Source organism: Danio rerio, chromosome 1 (genome assembly GCF_049306965.1).
Source record: "Danio rerio strain Tuebingen ecotype United States chromosome 1, GRCz12tu, whole genome shotgun sequence".
In the NCBI taxonomy this organism is placed as follows: Eukaryota; Metazoa; Chordata; class Actinopteri; order Cypriniformes; family Danionidae; genus Danio; species Danio rerio.
In genome coordinates, this window is record NC_133176.1 from 26,659,372 (window position 1) to 26,681,766 (window position 22,395).

At 36.6% G+C, this 22,395-nt stretch overlaps 1 protein-coding gene across 4 annotated transcripts in view; it reads right to left on the minus strand.

Annotated features, from left to right (window-relative positions):
* The window catches only part of fbxw7 (F-box and WD repeat domain containing 7), a 286,374-nt gene that overhangs the window by 181,591 nt on the left and 82,388 nt on the right, over positions 1–22,395 (minus strand). For 2 of the 4 annotated variants that reach the window (XM_021473906.2, XM_021473905.2), the window contains exon 1: positions 19,415–20,176. The exons of the other annotated variants lie outside the window; for them this stretch is intronic. In XM_021473906.2, coding sequence (XP_021329581.1) covers positions 19,415–19,567 — 153 coding nt within the window. In that variant the 5' untranslated portion in view covers positions 19,568–20,176. Of the gene's footprint in view, positions 1–19,414; positions 20,177–22,395 lie in introns of those variants that run through there. 4 annotated transcript variants of the gene reach the window in all.

Here is a 22,395-nt window from a genome sequence, read left to right on the forward strand (position 1 = left end):
GAACCAGCCCCCATGACAAACTAATTGAATAGCCCTGATGTAGACGTTCCCCTCTAGTGGGTTTGTCATCTGAAACATGCAACAAAACGTTCCCAGAGCTACGTATTATACATTGTTCAAAAATGTAAGTTGAGGCTTATATTTCAAATGAGTATGGGTTGGATGTTGATTATAGACATTTTTCAGAAAACTGTAATACAAGAGCCAACCAAACCAAACAGAATCTAAATTAGATGTACATTTTGAAGAACCTGCCACACATGTTTTGAACTGATCATTGACACGTATTTGTCATTAACCCTTTAAATAAACAGGGAAATCATCTGAATTATTCAGGCTGGGGGTTTTTCCAGCACAAAACAAACCAAAGTGCCTGGTTTGAATGCAGTCCTAAGCATAATCCAAAGCAACAAACAAACAAACAAAGCCTTGAAGCGAAAAGAAACAAATTTATCAAACGCCACAAAATCTAGCTACAAAATGAACCAAAAATTAAGATGACTAATGAGCACAGCACATTTAATGTGATGAGACACAATGGGAAAAAACTCCAGAAGGTTTATAATAGCGTTGCTTTCCAGACATAAGCTCTGATATGGAAAACTGGAAGCACTGTTTAAAAAAGAAGCATTTGGCTTTGCTCCCAGGGAATGCGGCCAGGCTGGCGTAGTGGAGCAGTCTGATAAAGGAGTGAGGTGCATCATTTCTTTAGTTATTACCACTGTGTACACTTCAGCCGCAGGTCATTTATCTACATCTAAAGGGGCTGAGAGGAAGGTGAAGCCAAAATAGGTTTTGGCACATCTTCTCAGTAAGAACGTTAGCAAAGAAGGTGAAGGGGAGGAGGAGGAGAAAGTAGCGGTATTATTGGTTTTACGATGTCATTTCCTATAAAGCTGCCAGACTGTCATCCCCTCTTGAACACCTCAGTTACAGGAAACATTATGAATGAACAGGAAAAGAGGGGGTTATTTTTATTAACTTCAAAAGGTAACTGGATGAGTCTTTATGATAAGAACTTGGATAAATAACTGGGGGGGAATCTATAACCTGGTGTCACAAATTACTGTTGTTGAAGGGAAAGTAATAAGCAAAAATGGGCCAAATGGGTAGAAATGAAAGTACAAAAGATGAATAAAAATTAAATATTTGGAATCAAAATAAATATCCTGTGGATTTTTTTCTTTTATTAGAGCATCACTTGGTGGTGCTTCTAATAGGTTGCATTTTAGCTACAGCAATAAGAGACTGCTTTGTTGGGAAAAAATTGGCTTATAGGAAATCAGTTTCTCTGACCTTGAGTAGCAAAGCAGAATGACTGAAAAGACTCCCCTTCAGAAAATAAGCTATTAAGACTTCTAGACTATCCATCTACTAGCAAGGAATAGCTGAACCGCATGAACTTATCTTATGCAGAAACTGTACACCCCCTGGCATAAAATATTTTTGCCCCATGCTACTTTAGTCTGTTTATCAAGAATGTAAATATTACTTAAGGAGGAAGCATGGAAGACTGATAGACAGAAAATATGACAAGAAATATACTTTAAATCAACACACAAAGTGAAAAATTAATTGCCAAGAGTTTAGGTGCTGAGCATGTGCAGTCAAAATTAGTATATTTTCCTACTTTAAAATAAGCAAAAAAACAAACAAAAAAAGGTCAAAGTATTTGGATGCATTACTCCTGGTAAGATTCTGATCTGCACATCTAATAGACATTTTACTGTTCGACAAGACTACCACTAACATGACTGGAGACGAGTTGCAAATTAGTCAACGGGCAATTTATGCTGGTGACCCCATGGCATTAGTCCCTTTCACACATTTTACAGGTAAATTATCATTGAGACAATGTGTGAACAGAACATTTTAAAATACCAGTAAATTCATTCAGACAATTTACTGGTGTTTTAGAAAAGGGTCCTGTCCACACATTGCCCATACCATTTTACAAGGAAGGAAGGAAGGAAGGAAAGGAAGGAAAGAAGGAAAGAAGGAAGAACAAAAGACGGAATAAAGAACACAAAGGAAGGAAGGACAGAAGGAAGGAGGGATGGACGGAAGGACTGAGGGAAGGACGGATGAACAGAAGGACAAAAGTATAGAAAGGACGAAAAAAAAGTACTGGAAGGATGGATGGAAGAAAGAACAGAAGGAAGGAAAGAAGAAGAGAAGGGCGGAACAGTGAACAGACAGAGGGAAGGACGGCTGGATAGAAGAAAGTACAGAAAGGATGAAAGAAAGTACACAACAGAGGGAAGGATGGAAGAGAGAACAGAAGGAAATAACAGAAAGGATGGACAGAAGAACAGAAGAAAAACAGAACAGAAGGAAGAATGGACGAACAGACGGAAGGATGGAAGTAAAGCACACAAGGAAGGAAGGACGGACGTAAGGAAAGGATGAAAAAAGTATAGAAATTAATGAAGGTGGAAGGAAGAACTAAAGGAAGATGGGACAGACAGATGGAAGAGAGGAAGTAAGAACATTAGGAAAAAGGGACGGATGGAAAGACACACTGACAAAAGAACAGATGGAAGTAAGGAAGGACGGATGGATGGAAGGAAGAACAGAAGGAAGTAGGGCACGACCGAAGGACGGAAGGACAGAAAGAAAGTACAGAAAGTATGGAAAGAACAGAAGGATGGAAGGCCAGATGGAAGGATGGATGGAATGAAGGACAGATGGAAGGAAAAACAGAAAGTAGGGAAGGACAAAAAGAAAGTAAAGAAAGAAAGGAAAGAAGGAAGGAAGGAGGGAAGGAAGGAAAAGACAGACGAAAGGACTGAAAGAAGGACAAAAAAGAACGAAGGAAAAACAAAAGGATGGAAGGACAAAAAGACGGAAGGAAGGAGAGAAGAACGGAAGGAAATGAGCAAGTTGAACGAAAAGAAGAATAGAGGATGGAAAAAAAGATGATTTAGGAAGTAGAAAGAAAGAAAAAAAATTGTAAATAGCCATCAGAATAGAAGGTAAATCCAAAAGAAAGCAAGTAATAGGAAGAAGAAGAGATAATGTGGCTGGAAGCAAACTGAAAAGGAACGAAAACCTTGAAAAGGACAGTAAGAAAAAATAAATCAATCAAGCAAGGGAATGAATAAAGACTGCAAAAGGAAAATGAATTATGAAAGCGGCATATAGGAAGAGAATTTATAAGGAAGGAAACGGGAATGATTAAGTAGGAAGAGGAAGCATTTATTTATAAACTGGTATTTCACTTTAGTGCAATATGTCTTTTACATCTCATACAGCTACAATTTTGATAATCTAAACTTCTTTGATAATCTAAAGGTTAATAACTCAAAAACCATTCTTTGTCCATGTTCCCCACCTCCCCTCCAGACATTACAGGATAAAGGACAAAAATCAACTAAAGGACAGAAAAACAGGCAGGTGTAAACATGTCTCTACTGTGGTAGAATGACTCACGGCCCCCAGGGGAAAGGTAGTCCTCATTCACACACAAAAAAAGGACAAGGTCACTGAAAAGAGTTCCTTGCTCACAAAATGGTCAGACACAGCAGCGATGTGGTCGATTGTAGCATTCAATGACAATGCCCGAGTGAAATCACAATGAAATAGTGCCTGTCTTCTGAAGATGCAAGATATGAGGTGTAATGGCACACAAAAATGGCAGTTTAATACATGCATCAATTTTGGAGTCACATTTGACACAACAGTAGGGGGAAAATAAACCAATGTTTTTCATAGAATATTAATTATTTTAACTGAAGGGCCATTCAAACCAAGGACAATGACTTACCACTGATAACCACTGTATATTTACGTTCACACTAACAACCTTAAAAAAAATTTAAATCCAGAATCAAACAAAAGGTGCATCAAGCCAGGAGTAATAAATGCAGGTGCTATTTGGATAAGATACACATACATATACAAAAAAATAAATAAATCATCTGTCCAAGTCACTCGAAATGTGCCTTGATGAAGCAAGTTTTGCAAAAATTGTTCAGGTTTGTTTTGTTTTTAACCATAGCCATGTCAATGATTAATCGATTTTTAATTGTAGTGCCTTGGAATGATGATTTTATTGAATAACAATATTTATTATTCATTTTTATGCTGTGTTCACACCAGACGCGGAACGCGCGGATAAATCGCGCTATTCGCGCGAAAATAGCTGCCTGAACATTTGAGTTTACTCGCTTCATTCGCGTGTCACATTCACTTCAGAACAGACGCGGATTCGCGTGATGGGCAGGGCTTCTGTCTGCCCGAAGACTCTAGCTTCATAGCTAAATGGCTGACATGGATTTTATGAAGAAAATAACAGTGTTTGTGCTTTATGAAGACTGAAAAACAGCGTCGATACGTTTAGGGTCGTGTCTGAGTCCACTACATCCTTTCAGAGATGCATCCAGCTCTGTGTGCCAATAACTCCTCCACAAACCTGGATGACGGAGGCTTTCAGCGGTGCTTCTGACTGAGCCAAGCCGAGTTTGATGAACTGTCGTCGGTGAAGGCTGGAGGATTTCCCTCGAAACACCGACAACAGGTTCTAAGTCTCAATCACGCCCCCACAAGAACAAGCTTCTGATTGGTTAACGTGGCGCGAATGTACGCTGAGGTTCAGATTTTCTAAATCGAGAGATTTGCGCGAAATGCTCATTAAGAGCATCAAACACGCAAAACGCTCAATTCGCCCCGCACCATTCGCGCAATTTGTGCTGCGCCATTCGCGCGTATCGCGCCGCAGGATGTCTATTCGCGCGTTTGCATTGACTTAACATGTAAATCACTCGCGCTTGACGCGCGTTCCACGTCTGGTGTGAACGCAGCATTAGAAGTATCATCCTCTTGTAACCAGCAATGTCCTCAGTGTGCAATATTTCTAGTGACCAATGTATCTGGCTCATGTCTATCAAATCAAACAATGAATTCAGTGATCGCAATAGGTATGCGACGATTATAGATTCTGGCTGTAGCTTATAGTCGAGGAATAATCAGTTTCATGGTTATTACGATTATACATTCATACTGCTAGTTTAGAAAATCATGTGAAAACTCAAGTGTTATTTATTGCTGCTCACTAACCAAATAACACAGCACAAAATAATAATAAAAAAACAGTCCATTTCTCTTTGGACTTAAAGATAAATAATAAAAAAAAACATTACGCTTTTAAACTATTTAATCATTAGTAATAATGTTAAACTAAAAAATAAATGACAAAACAATATATAAAAAAATATAAACAATTAAATAAATAAAAAAATTAAAAAAATTGTTTTTGTCAAATGTAAATCCAAGCTACATATTAGCTAACTATTTCCCTTTTAAAGAGAACAAATGTAGTTTAAGGCTGCTGAACCTCTGTCTAAAAAGCACTTTTGATCAACTATATTAAAAAACTGTTTGGTATTTTTTTTTTATGGAATACACATTTCTACTCCAAAGTATGGAACTAATCAGTCCAGATATGGGAACAGCCCTTAATAGCCTCAGCCATAGTCAAACCAGTGTAAATGCATATTAACCTCAGTGTACAAGCTCTAAACTTTAAACTAGTGCACAGTTGGCATAACTTTCATTAGTTTCAGCAGTTTTTTCCATGCACTAATTCCGTGTTAAGCCTTCACAATTAATTAACTGCGAGTAAATAAAGTACAGTTAATAGCGAAAGTGTGTAGCTAGTGTCAGTTAATTTATTTACATAAAAACAACATTCTTTTTCCCCATCATTTTCAAAAGAGGCAGTACAAAGATGCTACACTTTACTGGATATCTAAGGTACTTTATTTTTATGCTTCATTTTGTCAACCTGGCTTGCATAGCTTGCATGTCAATCATTCCTTCTCATGGAATAACCAATTGTTTTCAAGATATTTATCATTAAATAATCTTAGAAAAGAGGGCTTAACATCAAGCAGTGGGCTTCTCAACAATGAGGTCTGTAGCTTTAATTTATAGGAGCCTTTTATATTTAAATGGATTCTGTCTGGCTGTCAGGGTTTTATCATGTATTAGTTGGGGAAAAAATAATCTGAAAGTGATCCCAGCTTTTTTATCATTAAATCTGTGGTCTGAACTATGCTGCAGTGTTAGCTGGATTAAAACACACCTTTTACCCACAGCACATGGTTACCTACATGCAACAAAAAAGACATTTTTAACGCTTTTTTATTATACACTGTTTCTTTTCAATGGGTTGAAGTTTTTTTTTTAAGACTATTGAAATAAAAATTTAAAAATCCACTATTTGTTTTACTTTCATTCTATTCAAAATCAAAAACCAAATCCCAGACATTAGGAGATGTAGAAACCCTTGACGAACACATTTTTAACTACCAAAAGAGTGCATCCCTGTGGGTCTCTGCGGGAGTGTTGACAGTTCTTGCACGCACACTCAACGAAAAGTAGAAATCGTCTAGGGTGAGAGAAGATTTTCACTGGTTAATCGACCACGGATGTTTGGTTATATTGAGCAGATACCAAAAAAAAAAAAAAAAACCAAGTGTAAAAGTTTGATAATAAAATTGCTGTTGTTTTACATTCACAATGATATCTTTAACTTGTTAGTCATTATGCTTGGTGTAAATGATAGAGTAATCAATATATAGGCTTGATTAATCTAGTGCATATATTTAGAGAAACACTTCTCTAAAATTTTATCCAATAATAATGTATTGATACATAACATTGTTCACAAGTTCTCTATGGGAGATTCAAAACACAAATTAGGGCTGTGGGATTAATCGAAATGAAATCACAAAGGCGATTTTGTCATGGGAAGCACATTTCTGTGATCAATAGTAAATCTCTTTTGAAGGCCAGAGGGCACTCTTGTGCAGTAACTCCAAACATCCATAAAGAACCTCAGGAAATGCCCATAGTGTTATTATTATGAAGAGAAATTAACTGCTTTCATTTAACAATAATATTTATTTTCCAACAAATCAACTGACGTTATGAAGTAGAGTAAAAAGTGTTTGGTCATTCCATGTGCAGCAACTTTTTCGCCATTTTCAGATTACAATAAATTAATTTTGAATCCAGTCTTTGCATAGATAGTCAGTATACAGGAGCTCTGTGAATTAAAAGCTGCTCCATATAAAAGGATTTTCTGCTTTACTGACAAAATGTGCATGAAAACAGACTTTAATTACTCTACAAGCCCTACTGGAACTACTGTAATTTGAACTAGAGGCACCTTAACAGCCTGGTCACATACTCAAAATTACCCTTAAGAAAAAATAAATAGACAAGGACTTTGTTTCTTATCAAAAGTAAGAAAACACAAAGCCACTTGTGATTATGCAGCACACCCACTGTCTAATAATGTCCAGAAGTAATGTTCACACATCATCTGAACTGCATATAAAAGATCGATCTTCTAGTCTAGGTTATTTTAAGTTTCTCCAAGAACAGTAATTTCACAGTCAGCAGAAAATCCTTTCACATAAAAACAACGTGTCATTAAGTAGGGTAGGATTATGTTCATAGCAACAAAGGAACCTACTGCAAAAATGCATTTGTTTGTGTCCCACAGGTATATAATGTACACCTTTCTCTCTGCCACAGAATGGAATAGAAAAAAAGCTGCCAGCACAAACAAATTTAATTTGTAAATCATCAAGAGAAAGCAAAAGGCTTATTGGGATTTATTGAGGGATTGTAGGTGTGGGGAGAAAATAACCAGAACCTTCAATACCACAGCTGAGGCGAGTTCCTTGTTCCAATCAACCAATTGCTTCAACCGTTTCCTGGGTGCCCCAGCAATGGGTGACCACTACTCTGGGGGAGTGTTCTCTGTGAGTGTGTGTGTGTGTGTGTGTGTGTGTGTGTGTGTGTGTGTGTGTGTGTGTGTGTGTGTGTGTGTGTGTGTGTGTGTGTGTGTGTGTGTGTGTGTGTGTGTGTGTGTGTGTGTGTGTGTGTACTTGGATGGGTTAAATGCAGAGCACAATTTCTTGGGCACATGCCACAACATTCCATCAGTAATAAATGCTCAAAAAAAAAAGCAGTGAAAACTTGTTTGCAATTGTAATACACAGCTGACAAGGCAATGTGAACTTTTTTGTAATGTTTGCAAACAGGTACATTTAATACAATTTATTTTTAAATAAAAATTAAAAGTATTATTATCATTATTAAAATCAACAGCAACAAATACAACCTCATTTTTATAATCAATATCAGCATACCAAAACACCATAAATAAGGGTTAGGTTGGAGCAGATTTTTTAAAATGAGCTGACAGAATATGACTAAAGTTCCCTCCATGATCGAGCTTTGGCTCATTTTATGTTTGGTATATTTAAAGAACATTAGCAAAAGAATCTCTACCATATTTATTCCAAATAGTAAAGGAATCGTTCTTTTAGCTGGACCTTCTAAGTGAACTGGTTATACTAGTTCGCCAAATTGAACTGAATGATTTGAAACTCTTCGCATCTCCAGTAAGGCACTCTTATCCACAAACTACCTACTTTTTAACATGTCTGATACCCCTCTGACTCGAAATAAACCAATATATACACCGAGTTACTCAGTTATTAGAACAGAACACTGAGATCAGATTTGAGAAGCGGTGAACTGATAATACTGTGTATGCATGATTCAGCAGATGGTGAACCAAACACAAACAGTAAATGACAGACTGCTGTGACTGAACTAAACTTAAACAACTGCAGAGCGGGTTAACTGAGGTCTTAAATGAGAGGATCTGGTGAAAAAACACCATAACAGTAAACTATAACAGTAAAGGAATTTAAATGAATCATAATAGAATTTAAATAAGTGAATCATGTTTCAGTTAGGTTGCAAAACATAATTGTAAGAAACTTTTCGGATCATGGTGATGTTTTAACTGACTGAAATTATGATTGCTGACTACATATTTTTGGTATGTAACATGGGAGGATTGTCACAAAAGATTTGGTTAGCATTAAAGATCTGAACTTCCAATCATTACTGTGTATCTAACCTCAGAAGTAGCATTGCGCACACAATTTACTTAGGGCAGCTATCTTGTGGGCTGTTGCATTTGAATTTGGGGATGGGTAGATGGTGGTGGATGACAGTGGTCATGTGTCCTCTGAATAATTAAAATATATATATATATATATATATATTTGGTTGAGTTGGTATATAATATTCTAATGATTAAATCTTGCACTTAACAAATTTCCTTATATAGAAAAAAACTACAACTAATAAAAACTAAACTAAAGCCAAGCAATTTCAAAATATAAAAACTATTAAAAACTAGTAAATCTGCCTCAAAACCAATTTAAACTAATTGAATTTGAAAACAAAAGTCAAAACTAAATAAAAACTAAAACTAATGAAAAATCCAAAACTATTATAACCTTATTAGCAATGCCAAGCTAAGACCTTCAATACCCAAATAAAAAACTGAGTATAACTTCATAAAAAGTATAGTCAATGCAATGCAATTCAGTTTGTATTTGTAAAAGGAAAAAAAAAAAGTGTCTGACAAATGCATAAATGTAAATCTAAAGAAGCTTCTTTGAGGCAATCAGTCATGCAGACACACAATATAGTCTGGTGACACTGTTTTTTTTTTTTTAATATACTTTAAAAGCTCAAGGTAGAGAAAAGATGTGTTATCTGACATAATTAATCTGTTTTTATTTTTATACTGTCAATCATTTTCCACAACCAGGATTTTTGGAAAAGACACTACCTCCCCCATGCCTCTTTCCAAAACTCCACTGGTAATGTGCAATAAGTTGCAGATAAAAACTTGAGAGATTTGAAGCAGTCCCTGAAGTGCTCCTGTCTCTCAGTGTTTGGTTTATCACCAAATCAATTTACCATTCAGCCAAGACATGCACTCTCTAATGCAATGCACAATTCACGAACCCATACAACTTCTAATCAGCTGGACTGCATAAAAACAACAGGAACCTCCTCACCAAAGGAAAAAAATAGTATGTGTGTTTTTACAACGTTAATACCAAAGGATTTGAAACACTTGACATGAAAATACTTCCCAAAAAAAAGGAGAATTAAAAAAATAGTTCACAAAAAGATAAAACTAAATTTAAATTAAAAAAAAAATGCTGGCTGGTTGTTCAACTTTATGAAATCTAAGTGACTTTAGTGTAGGGCTGAACAATATCGGGGGGAAAAATGCATTGAGATTTTTTTCTCTGCAATATATTTTGTGATATAATTTCACCAGATGACTTAAATATCTTTATTTGCAAAGTCATTGCTTAGGATGATTTTGTAGGGGAGTGAAACAAATATTATGTAAATTAATTATTTACATAAACTAGTCATAAATAAACACTTGAGCAAATATTAAAGTGAAACTAACCATGCTTTATGTTTTTTTTGGAGAGAGCAACAATATTCATGTACAGAAATTGAATAATCAAAAGTAAAATAGCACTGTATTGACCTTATTCTCCGCAGACGAGCGGGCGCTGCCATTATAATCTATTTGGCACGAGACTTCCGGTCTCATTCACTTCCATTCATTTTTAGACATTAAAAACTTCTCATTTCTCTGTTTGATGTTGCAAACTGATATTTCCTTGTTATATTATTCTACTTGGTCTGTATAGTCATGCAAACATTTGTTTGTAGAGAAAGTAGTTTGACCGTTTTTTGCTGTTTATTATTCCTTGTCATTTCTCCCATAGGCGACTGAAACGGAAGTTCTAAGACAATCGCGAAAACAGGCGCACTTCCGCATTTGAGAATAAGGTCAATAGTCTTCACAATATAAATATTTAATAACTTCTTTATGAGCTACAAAAATGCTTTAAAGGGCACCTATGGTGAAAAATCTACTTTTCAAGCTGTTTGGACAAAACAGCGTAATTATACAGTGTAAGTATAGTGTATAGACCGTCATACAGGGGTGATATAAACACACACAGTCCTTTTTTTTCTCAATTTAACAACACAAAAATGGTGGACCAATTGGAGAGGTTTTCAGACCGACCAAAACTTTACGTAGGAGAGCGGTCCCCCCACCCACCAATATTGATTAGCAGCCTCGCGTCACGATCATATCCTCAGTTTCTTGTTGCACATCCGCCATTTTCAGCGTGTGAGTTAAAGCGATATCACAAAAGGAACACCCTTGCTCTATTTTTAGATGAAAAGCTCATTGGGTTCAACACAAGACCAATATTCTCCACATTATTGCTGTAATCGGAATTATTACTTGTAGCAACACGCCCCTAAAACAGCAAACTGTGTAAACGCCCCAACATGACACTTTTTAACACATAATAAACACATCTGAACTGTGTGTTGAACTGAACCTAAACTGGCACACTCAGAAGAACCATAATATTGATATTTAATCATAAAAAAGGGTTAAACTATGTGCCCTTTAAACTCTCTTCAAATGTTAACGATAAAAATGCATGCAGATAAAAAGATTTCACTAGTAAAGGTCACATCTGCAATGTCTTTACAAATCTCATGTGTTTTGACCTGTGGTTTCTGGCCATTTATAATCCAAACTCAACATTACATGTGATGTGACTTTTGCGATCGCACACATTGCAATATCGATGCTTATACGATATATTGTGCAGCCCTACTTTAGTGCATTTTTCACAAATTAATTTAAAATAAGTCAGCAGGTACCAGTAATTGGAGAGCCAGAAACAACATATGCAGGCATCAAACAGTCAAGAAAATTGACCTGAACTAAAGTTTATTTAAACATGAACATCCACTAAAGGTCAGGATACTTCATAGATGAGCCTGTGTTCTTAGATAGGTTGTTTTCTGGGAATAACATACTTTAGAATCAGAACCAAGCATTACAAAGAGCTGTATAATAAGGTCTTTAAAAGAAGTTATACTTTTTATTATATAAAAAAAACATGAATCACTAAAACTTTTACATGTCTAAAATAACAACATTTTTTTTTTACTTTTTAATCTTAAGAGTTGATTTTTTATTTTATTTTTTTGAACTAACCACAATGAGAAAACGCATTGTGCAATCTTCCATCAGAGCTGGAGTCATTTACTTGGTTTAGGCAATGTACTGTTGGTGTAACCAGAGCACTGAAAGAATAAGCAAAACAATCTATGAAAAAATACAAACACATAAAAATCTAATTATTCTTTTGACTGAGTAGCTTTAAGACATAAATAGATTGTCAGATGCCACAACTCAATCTTCTTATGCTTGAAATGACTTTTTGAACTTCATGATTTCGGTTTATCTACATTTTATGAACACCATGGACAACATTTTAAGATGAGTCTTCTTTATTCATTAACTAAAAAAAAATACAAATAAAAAACTATTCAGCTATATCTTAGTTGACTAACATCAAACTAACATTAACTAAAATAAAATCAAATTAGGGCTGGGCAATATGGCAAAAATGCAATCTTGAAAATTATGTTCCATATTGAATGATAACCATATATATCTCAATTCAAGGTTTTAATGCTTCCAGATTTAAGAGAGTACCATAACAAAGACTGAAGCAACAAAAATTAGAGGGTCCATTATATGGCAAAATTTTTGGCCAATACATTTTCGGTGTCTGAAAATTCAGTTCATCTCTAATATTAACACTTTTAGATTCCCATTATTGCATGTTTCTGCTGTGTGATTTGTTCTTAGATCAATATAGAGTAAAAAAAAGTCCAGAGCTTATCATCGTTATTGACAAAAATTATCGCAATTCAATATAATAAAATCAAATCACTTTTATTGTCACATCAGCAGCACCACGTGTGCTATGATGAGTGAAAAGCTTAAGTGCTGGCTCCAGACAGTACAAAATAAAGACAAATACAACAACAGTGCAAAATACAGACAGTGCAAATACAACAGCATACTCCCAAAAAAAAAACAGGACAATGTAAAATTGACAGCGATATGTACAATGAATAGTTGTCCACATAGTTGTAGGCATTATTGTTTCAAGTATGGGTTGGTTAAAGTGCAGTGCATGCTACATATTGATGGTGTGCAGTGAGGGGTATGGAATAGTCTGTGTGGGGTGTGTTAAGTGTTCATCAGCCTGATAGTCTGAGGGAAGAAGCTTTCCTTCAGCCGGCTAGTGCGTGATCGGATGCTGCGGAACCGTCTGCCTAAGGGTAGCAGGAAAAAAAAGTCTTATGGCTTGGGTGGCTGGCGTCGCTGATAATTCTCTTGGCTTTCCTCATGCACCCTGGTGTAAATGTCCTGAAGGGAGGGAAGCTCACCTCCTACTACGCGTCCAGCAGTTCGCAAAATCCTATGTAGGCCTTTGCGATTGCTGCTGGTGCTATTTCCATAGCAAGTGGTGATACAGCCAGTCAGGATGCTCTCCACAGTGCAGGTGTAGAACAAGCGGAGGATGTGGGTGCTCATTCCAAACCTAATATCGGTTATCGACCCAGCCCTCAATCAAATACTCTAATTTTTGTCAACTATTCATTTAAAAATGCAAGAATGCACTTTTGAGGTTCTGGACTTATCTATGCATAGATCATTACCTGAATCAAATAATGCTTACAACATATCTGCACTCACAAAAAAGGGAAAAATGAAAGTGCTATTGACTAAAAGCTTACACCAGAGTCACTTAACCCAAGAGTCTGAGTCCAGAGCCAGACCTTCTTTGCGTTTAAGTACTCAGGCAATATGTGCCCAGCCAGCAACCATGTGCTGTTGTGTATGCGTCTGTATGGCTTTGGCAGACTGTAGAACCAAGCTCTGACATCCCCAAACAAAAGACACAGATGTGCGGCTGAAGTACTGCAAAGGGCCACTCTATGCCAGCTCTGCTCGGATTGAAACACAAGCCTTAGTACCACTGATAGTCCAGAGTACCTCTCCAACAGAATCGGCAGACAGCCAAGCAGACAGAAATCTGTTTGGCAGCGGATCAACTCTATGGCTACAAAGATTTTCATAGAACTATTCGACTTGGTATTCACTGAAATCAGAGGAAATAAATGAGGCGTAGATGGAGAGAACATGAACCAGAGGGAATCATATGTGGTTGCAAAAAGGAGCACCAGACTATAAGCATCAAAGCCATTAATGAACCTATGAAATCTAAATTGGAGATTTGTGGCTTTCAGCCCATCTTTCCAATCAAGCCATATAAATGTGGGTGTAGTTTAAAAAGTTGATTAAAATTCACTTTTAGAAGACATTTCAAATACACACACCTTCTCTTTAGGGAGAGAGGCAAAAATAATGACGACTCATCCTTCATTAGATGGCTTTTCATCTAATCAAACAGCATTTAACTTGTGTGATCAAAGAATGGAGTCAAGATTCTGACTGTTTTCCAGAAGGCGGCTGAGATTAAAGTAGTAAAAGGCATAAATTATTAGAAGGCCAAAAAGAAACACTTGTCATTTAAATATTTTTCATGAAACATGAGACAATGGCATCTCTTCACTTTAAGATAATTCCTTAATCCTTGCATTAAGACATTCTAAAAAATAATCCATAACGGTTGAGTGGAAGACTTCTGAAGAGAGTTTTAAATGATCATTTGATTAGGTCAGTCCCTTTAAGGCAAGTCATTTTACTCGGCGGCCATCTTTGAAACACATCAGGCAGGATGCTCAGGCATTCTGTCTGAATGAGGAAACATCTAATTCTTTTAAACTGCTGGCCAAGCTTACCACTGAATTTCATATCCAGAATCCCTTATAAAATTAAACAAGAGTTGTGCCTTTAGTTTCATTTCTAAACATCCAAATTACACAAAAACTGCAGAAACTCACGTCTGGTCTGAGCCCCTCTAAAAGAACGTGTAACGGACAAGCAAAAAAATCTGATAAAGGGCAACAAATCGGAATTGGGCATCAAGACCAAACAGTGTAAACAGGGTTTGTGTGGGGTAAATTTATTAATTTTTTGGACCTAAAGTAGGCTGTGTAACGCTATACTGTTTCGATGGCTTTAAATACCTAGCTAAGTTGATACTAAAATGATTTAGGGTTAACAGTAAATGATAAAGTTTACCTCCCATTAAACTTATCTTATTTAATTGTCCTTATCCTTGACTGCATTAACAGGTAAGCTTTCATGTTTTCTGCACATTAATGTTATAGTCTCTGCTCCTGCTGAAAGATGAATGTCACAGGGCCAATACAATTTTATTGTTAAAGGTTTGCTTCCTTTTTCTACTGTGGAGAAAGATTAGATTTACTGGATATGCATTTTTCAATGCCCAGAAAGGAACCAAAAACATGGTCAAATAAGTCCATGTGATACAAGTGGTTCAATCATAATTATATAAAGCTGTGAGAATACTCCTGTGTGCAAAGTAAACAAAAATAACTTTATTCAACGATTTATCTATAGGAGGATCAGAAAGCTCTTGGATTAAATCCAAAATATCTTCATTTGAAGATGATTAATGACAGAATTTCAATTTATGGGTAAACTAAACCTTCAAGCAGCAGTAAGCCTCACAAATACTTAAAATTGATTCACTTAAAACTGCTTGAAATTTATTAAAACTGTTTGCACTAATATTTAACTAAATTGCGTTAACTACATTTTGTTCATTTTGTGCTTTTGTTCCTTTGTTTATTGATCATAGAGATAAGCCTGCTGTGAAAAGTGTCCCAAACATCCTGAAAAAATAAAACCAAAGTTTCTCTGAGATTATGAGTTATGGAATCTTGTTAAAATATTTTTCTTAAAATAAAAGTATCGAAAAAAGTATCGTTCGGATTCAGGGTATCGGTATCGAAAATTTTGGAACTATTCCCAGCCCTAGATGTGGGATGCGATTACATCATCCATGGGGTGTCTGAATAAACTAATGAAATGACAACAGCTGAGAGAAGAAGAAAAAAGATTCACTTTTGATGTCAAGACAAAAGCGTAAACCGTAATGGGAGAAAATATCTGATAAAACAACAAATCTAAAGCGACATCAGCATGCCAGGGAATCATCACAAAATTCTGCAAAAGGTAAACTCTGATTTTTTTTATTTACCCGAGTATGTGCTTCTGCTTAACTGAAACCGTATAGCGTCTCGCTGATTTAACTATTAATATACCATATAATGGAGTAAATTATTTATTAAATCGGTCCGTCTTAAATTCATATGATCATGGCATTCATTCTCATGGAGTTGTTTTTAATTTTAACAGCGGCTACACCTTAGCTAACCCACTAACTTGCGCAAGGTTTACACGCTATGTCTGCCGCGATCATCATGACAATAGCCAGGTACCCCAGTGTACCTCTACCACAAAACAAAAACTGCTTTAATTTAGGATGTCATCCAGCGTTGTGATTATTTCTTATGTCTGTAAGGATGTAATGATACTGTAATGCTATAATCTCCCCTTATCAGAAAGTCACACAACAATAAGAGACAACGAAATTGCCTTAAAATGAAGTGACCAAATTTTGACGTATATTTTCACTTCCTAATTAGCCATGGGACTAAGTGCACATTCTACAAAATAACACATTATCATTTGCCAGTCATGTGTCATTACTCTACTTATTTAATCAGTGTTATACAGCTAAGCACCTTCAACACTGTATCATCAACTACAACAGAAAAGCTTGCTATAAACTGACATTGCAAAGTAAACAAACTATTTTAAGCTCTTTCAAAGATTTAATGGCTTGAAACTGTTTAACGGACTGGTCAAAAAGACCAGTAGTTTATCACATAAAAAAAAAGCATTTGTCAAATACTTGCGTAATCCTGCATTTTCCAGTGGTTACTGTTCTTACATGTGGATTGATAGCAGACACATTATTGTACATATTGCTTATAATAAACAAACCATGTATATCACATTTTTGGTCTTCAATGGAAAAGCAATATTGCATATTTTAATTAGACTGTTTTATTTAATTTTAAGTGAGAATATTTTGCTTAAATAAATGCATACAATATTTAATTAAATTACACTTAAATTAAATAAAATACATTTTAGTCAACTAAATCTAGAGTACATTTAGTAGAATAAAATCTTATGAAATTTAGTCGACAAAAACGCTTGCTTGCTTGACATTATGTATAATATATTAACAAATATTACCATATTTGATTTGTTTTATGTACATTGGGGGGAAAAAACAATGAACAGCAGCAAATTACATCCTTGAAGAATCATCAAATGCACATGTAAAAAGGAGAAATTGACTTTTGGGTGAACTAGAAAACAACAATTGTTAGGGTTTAAAATGAGCAAGATGCAACCAAATAGCTTCTTTTTTGATTTATCAAGTATGAATTTATGAATTAATTTTATTTATAAAAGGCTAATTAGTCTCATTTTTCAAAACAAGATGTTTAGTTTTTGCATGCCCAAGTCAAATAACCCCAGTCAATTCTGATTGACTAAAGCGACAATAAAAGAGCACTCAATTTAGCCATCAAATTAGCTTATAAGCACTACAGTGTCATAATGACAATTCACACAGCTCAGAGTCTGAACGAAACTTCCTGCCAGCTAGGCAATTAATTTTATCATGACGTCCTGTGTTAATGTGTGATATTAAAGAGGATGCTAATCTATGTAATTATACTTTTCAAGCAGTCACAGGGAGCAACAGCAGAGTCTAGAACGCAGTCAGGCTGACAATTCTATAAATACAAGACTAATGTCTCCTTTGTGCCCTTGAGTCTACGTTTCATCGAGGAAGGTTTCAATCAATACCAAAGCCATGAAAAGATTTGGTCCAGTTAGAAAAGAGGTAACCCAACCCTTTAAGACTAGGCTTACCCAGGATGAGGGAGAATAGGCTCATTTAGAGAGCGAAAACCACTACCTGGCTACATGGCAATCAGAAAGCCACAGAGAGGAAGACAAATAGCATCAAAGTGAATCATCCTTTCTGCCTTTCCAATCACCGTAGCATTGAGCAATTCTTTTTGTCTGCCTTTTTTTTTTTTTTCAAGGAAGAAAAGTGCAGTAAACGTGCTACAGTATATGGTACCAATGAATAAAAGGATCTAGCAAACTACACTTGCACAAACTTTGTATCTTTACAAGAAGAGCATACTGGACCATGTTTGAAAGACTGAATACAAAATTTGTCTGCTGAAAAATTAACTAATGGGTGCTGTGGGTATAGACCAATATACATCTAAAAATAAGTTCATCTTGCAACATACTCCATTTTCCATTCTCAAAACTGTGGGTTATATAAGTGGAGGGGAAAATGCTTTTCCCCTTAGCAGCATTTTATCTCATTTGCTGGAGCATAAATATTTTCCCAAGATGAATCAGATCAATCTTGTGCAAAGTGAGCAGCCCAAAGCCAGAGCATTTTCAAAGCCATGTCTTTTCAGGCCTAGTTACTGCTCAAGGATCAGATTAGGCCATACTGACTGCAGGCCACATATGAGGGTCAGTGACCTCATGCCATTCTTCAAACCTGTGAGCAATTTGGTCTGTTCAAAACTGCCTTCAAAAGCATAGGATTAAAAATCAGGGGCAGACAGCTTTTAGCAGATGTCCATTAAGAATGCATGTCAGTTCAAAGACAGCTCTATGGTTGTCAAGGTAGCAAGACAGCCATTAAATCACCTGGTTCCATTACAAAATCAATTACTGCAGTGTGCTTGCATGGTCTCTCCGGTCCCTCTAATGGCCAAATAACAATGGAGACACTACTGCAAGGTCAGTCCGGCTGTGCTCATCCAGACAGACTGAAATCTTCATCAAGAGACAGCTAACAGCTCCTTTCTCAGTGTTTCCACTATAAAATGTAATCTTTCTGAACACAGCTAATTAGAAAGACATGAGGCAGCATGTTGCAAATTCCTAAAACAGAACCAATGACTATGGCTAAAACTTTAAAACCGTGGTCACGCTGTACTTTTCACCTTAGAGTTCCATTTATTCTGCATTCTAAAGTTCAAGCTTGGTGAACTCTGACCCGCAAACCCGCATCACTTGAATGCTTCAGACCAACAGAAGATCAAAAATGTGACCTCTTTGTAAAGAAATATTAAATATGGATCAATCACTGGTTTTATTCCTGTTGGAATGTGTTGTCTCTTTTTGTAGCATCATCCAAGAGAATTAAGCATGCTCAAACTCTAAGCTTGCCTAAGATTGTCGACTGTGTTTGACCTTCTTGAACTTAGTCAGGGTTCACTGATGAAAATGTTTCTAAAAAATGACAGATGTATGGTTGGGTCATTTATTGAAATTAAAGGTCTGAACGTACAAGGTCAACTATCAATCTTTCAACCCTTTGAGAACAATTTCCATTTCACCAGTCTAACTACTTACACCCAAGTACAAAACAATACAAGTCAACAAGGCAATTTCATCAATCGAATATGATATCAATCCAAAACTCTGCTACGTCAGAAGTTACTTGAGGTTAATTGCTGATTAGATCAACATAGAAAACAAATGTGTACAAACCAATGGTTCTTACATCAAATCTCAAATATTTCTGCTATGAAAGTACAAGTTTGGGTTTTAGTTGGAGGTTACCTTGTGCTGAGATGGGCAGCCAGTAGCAAGGCGCTGCAGGTGTTCAGAAGTGTGGCTACATGATAGCAGGTCTGAGCAACAAGCAGAGCGGCCCAGCCTCTTCATCAGCGATGAGATGAAGCTGCAGCCACAGCCGCACATTGACCTGCTCATTAGAAACCAAAAACGGTTGAATGAGGAAAAGACTGATGACTCGAGTTCTGATGAAAGAGAGGTTCTCAGCAATCAGTGGTCCCCACTTGAAAGGAGCTTGCTGTCAGCTTAAGTGACAGACTGGGGGCAGAGTTTGAGTCATGAGTAGTTGTGTCAAAAGAGCGATCTGCAGTTCCAGAAGGAAAACTGCCATGGAAAGTAAAGTTTGCAAGAACAAAGCATGTCACAGAATTGCAGCTTCTCTTCTCAGTTGCTCAGAAAGTTCCTGGGGCATCCGTACAGTAAAAAAGAGAACCCTCTAAGAGTTCACCCGAGGACACAGTTGATGATATCAGGTCTTCTTCCCATCAATCATGAGATGTTCATGGTGGGGAAAATACCTGTGGGGCTCCTGGAAGAGCTGAAAGCTTGTCCATACATGCAATGCAGAGGCTGATGACCATCGGTTGTTCCCGCAGGTGGGTGATGATCTTCAGATTGCCTCAGGACAGGTAGTCAGAGTATCTCTCTCTAACAGACCAAGCTTACCCTCCCTGTACTTCCCTCAGCTGCTTGTGATGAAGCTGCATCTCTTCCTTCTCTCTCTCCCACCCCCTCCCTCGTTCTGACACAGTCCGCTCCTCTGAGCATCTCGATGAACAGCAGTTCCAGAAGCCCCTCCCTCCATCTCTCCTCCTCACACTCATCTCAGCAGCAGGACTGCCTGCAGTTGCAGTTAACTAGCATCTGGACTTGTAGTTTAACACCGTTATACTGTGTGTGTCCAGAATAGCAGACTACAAGGCTAAATGTCTAAAGTATATAGAATGTACTGTGCACAGTAACGTGAGCAGACTAGATATTGCCCATTTCATTTAATAAAACGTGCAGCATACCATCAGTCACACTACGTGTTAAAGGCTATATTTAATGCAATGGCCTCGACTTCATTTTTAGTGTGATGTCTGCATTGGAAGCAATAACAGATTGCATAACTTCTTTATGACTCATTATTTAAGTGGACAGCCAAAACTTATTTTAATACAAAAACTGGAATAAACATGATAGAGCTACTTCAGGAGATATCTGAAAGGACTTACTTAAAACAAGCAAAAATGTTATAACAACATGCATTATTATAACAACATGCTTCATGTTTTCAATATTTTTATGACTATAATGTACATTTATAATAGCTCACTGAAGGGTTTCTTTATTAGAATTATATTTACGACCAGAATTCTATTTGATTATCTAGCTTGATGTCACAAAGAAAACGTAACTTTCACATTTTGTCACTTAAGTGGGTAATTCGTATGAATTCATTCAAGATCAGTCAAACAACAATGTACAATTTTTAAAAGGGAGCACAGGATGAAACCCCACCTCTTAACCCAAATGCCATTGGGGGATGAGCAAATCATACTAAATTGAAGGAATAAGATTGTACAGATTCATATGACTTTGCCACTAAAACAAAAAGTTATGAACTGCTGTGAGATAAAACTGGATTATCTAACCAAACTGAATAAGCCAGTAATTGTGGGCCACTTTTTCACATGATTACTGCATGCAAGAAGTGGCTTTTGTGGTCCTTTCCACTGAATATTACAGTTTGGTAAGGGTCTATGGTAACGTCTGCAATTATATAAAATAAATGCAACATATATGTATATGAACACATATGTTACCAATTACAGAAAACTACACACTCCATACATTTGGTTCTTATTTGGGTTCAAAAACAACATGCAACATATAGCCCAGTCAGAGCAAACCTCTCATTTATATCTTTAATCTTCACCAGCACATGTAACCTCTTGTTAGAAAGTAATTGTCATTCCGAATTCCAAAAGGTGATGATAATAGTTAAACATGGCAGTTTGTTCATCTTTTAGGTTGCTAAAAGAATCATTTGCAGCTCTTTTTTTCACGATTCACTCTCCCATTTGTCTGTTTCTGAAAGGACTGGATGTCAGAAACTCTTCAATAATCAAGATGTTATCAGCTCAAGAAGTTAGTTATTTCAAATGTAGCACACAAGCTCTCTGGGAAACAAGTGAAACCGATTGCGCTTTAGACGCAATTTAAGCCTTGTAAACGATGACAGGGGCGGACTCTGCTTGGCTTGGCTTTGTGGCTGCTCAAAACGACAAGTTGTGTTTGAGTCCCTTTCGAAAAGTACTCAAAAAGTGGCATGGTACAGTTTGCTTTTTGCTACCTTTAGACAGTGGAAACAGCCATAAAAGAGTACCGAACCATATTCTACCACTCAATTGAAACAGGCCATAATAAAAGAGCAGATCTATTCAACAAACAAATGTTGACTATTTAGAAATTACTACATAATTTTAAATACAATTCCAGCAAAAGGTCAAGTAAAGAGAAATCCACATCAATATTTTTCTTTGGAAGCAAGATTACTCAAGCACTTTTGATATGGGATAGAAACAATGAAGATAAAGGAGCCAACAGGGTGTACGCAAAACTAAACTAAGGCGATTCAGATTCAATTCAACCTGAGTAAACCATCTTTAGCTCAAACACATCATGACAGTCCTCCATCCCAATCTTATCTCTCAGAGTGTTGAGCTCCCTCACCTAATCTCACACATCCAACCTGATTAGCGGGCAGACTGGTCTCCCTTGGGCCTTGTGGGAGATATGCAAATAGTTTGACTCATCAGCGAATAACATGATGGATGATAAAGAGATTCCACCAAAAGGATCACACCATAGGCTAATGGAATGGAGGGGGTTAGGGGTGGGGGCATTGCAAGGTGCAGCAGCGTCTCAGAGGCAGACTTAATATGACGCTTTAGGCACCCAGCCAGAAAACTATAAATAGA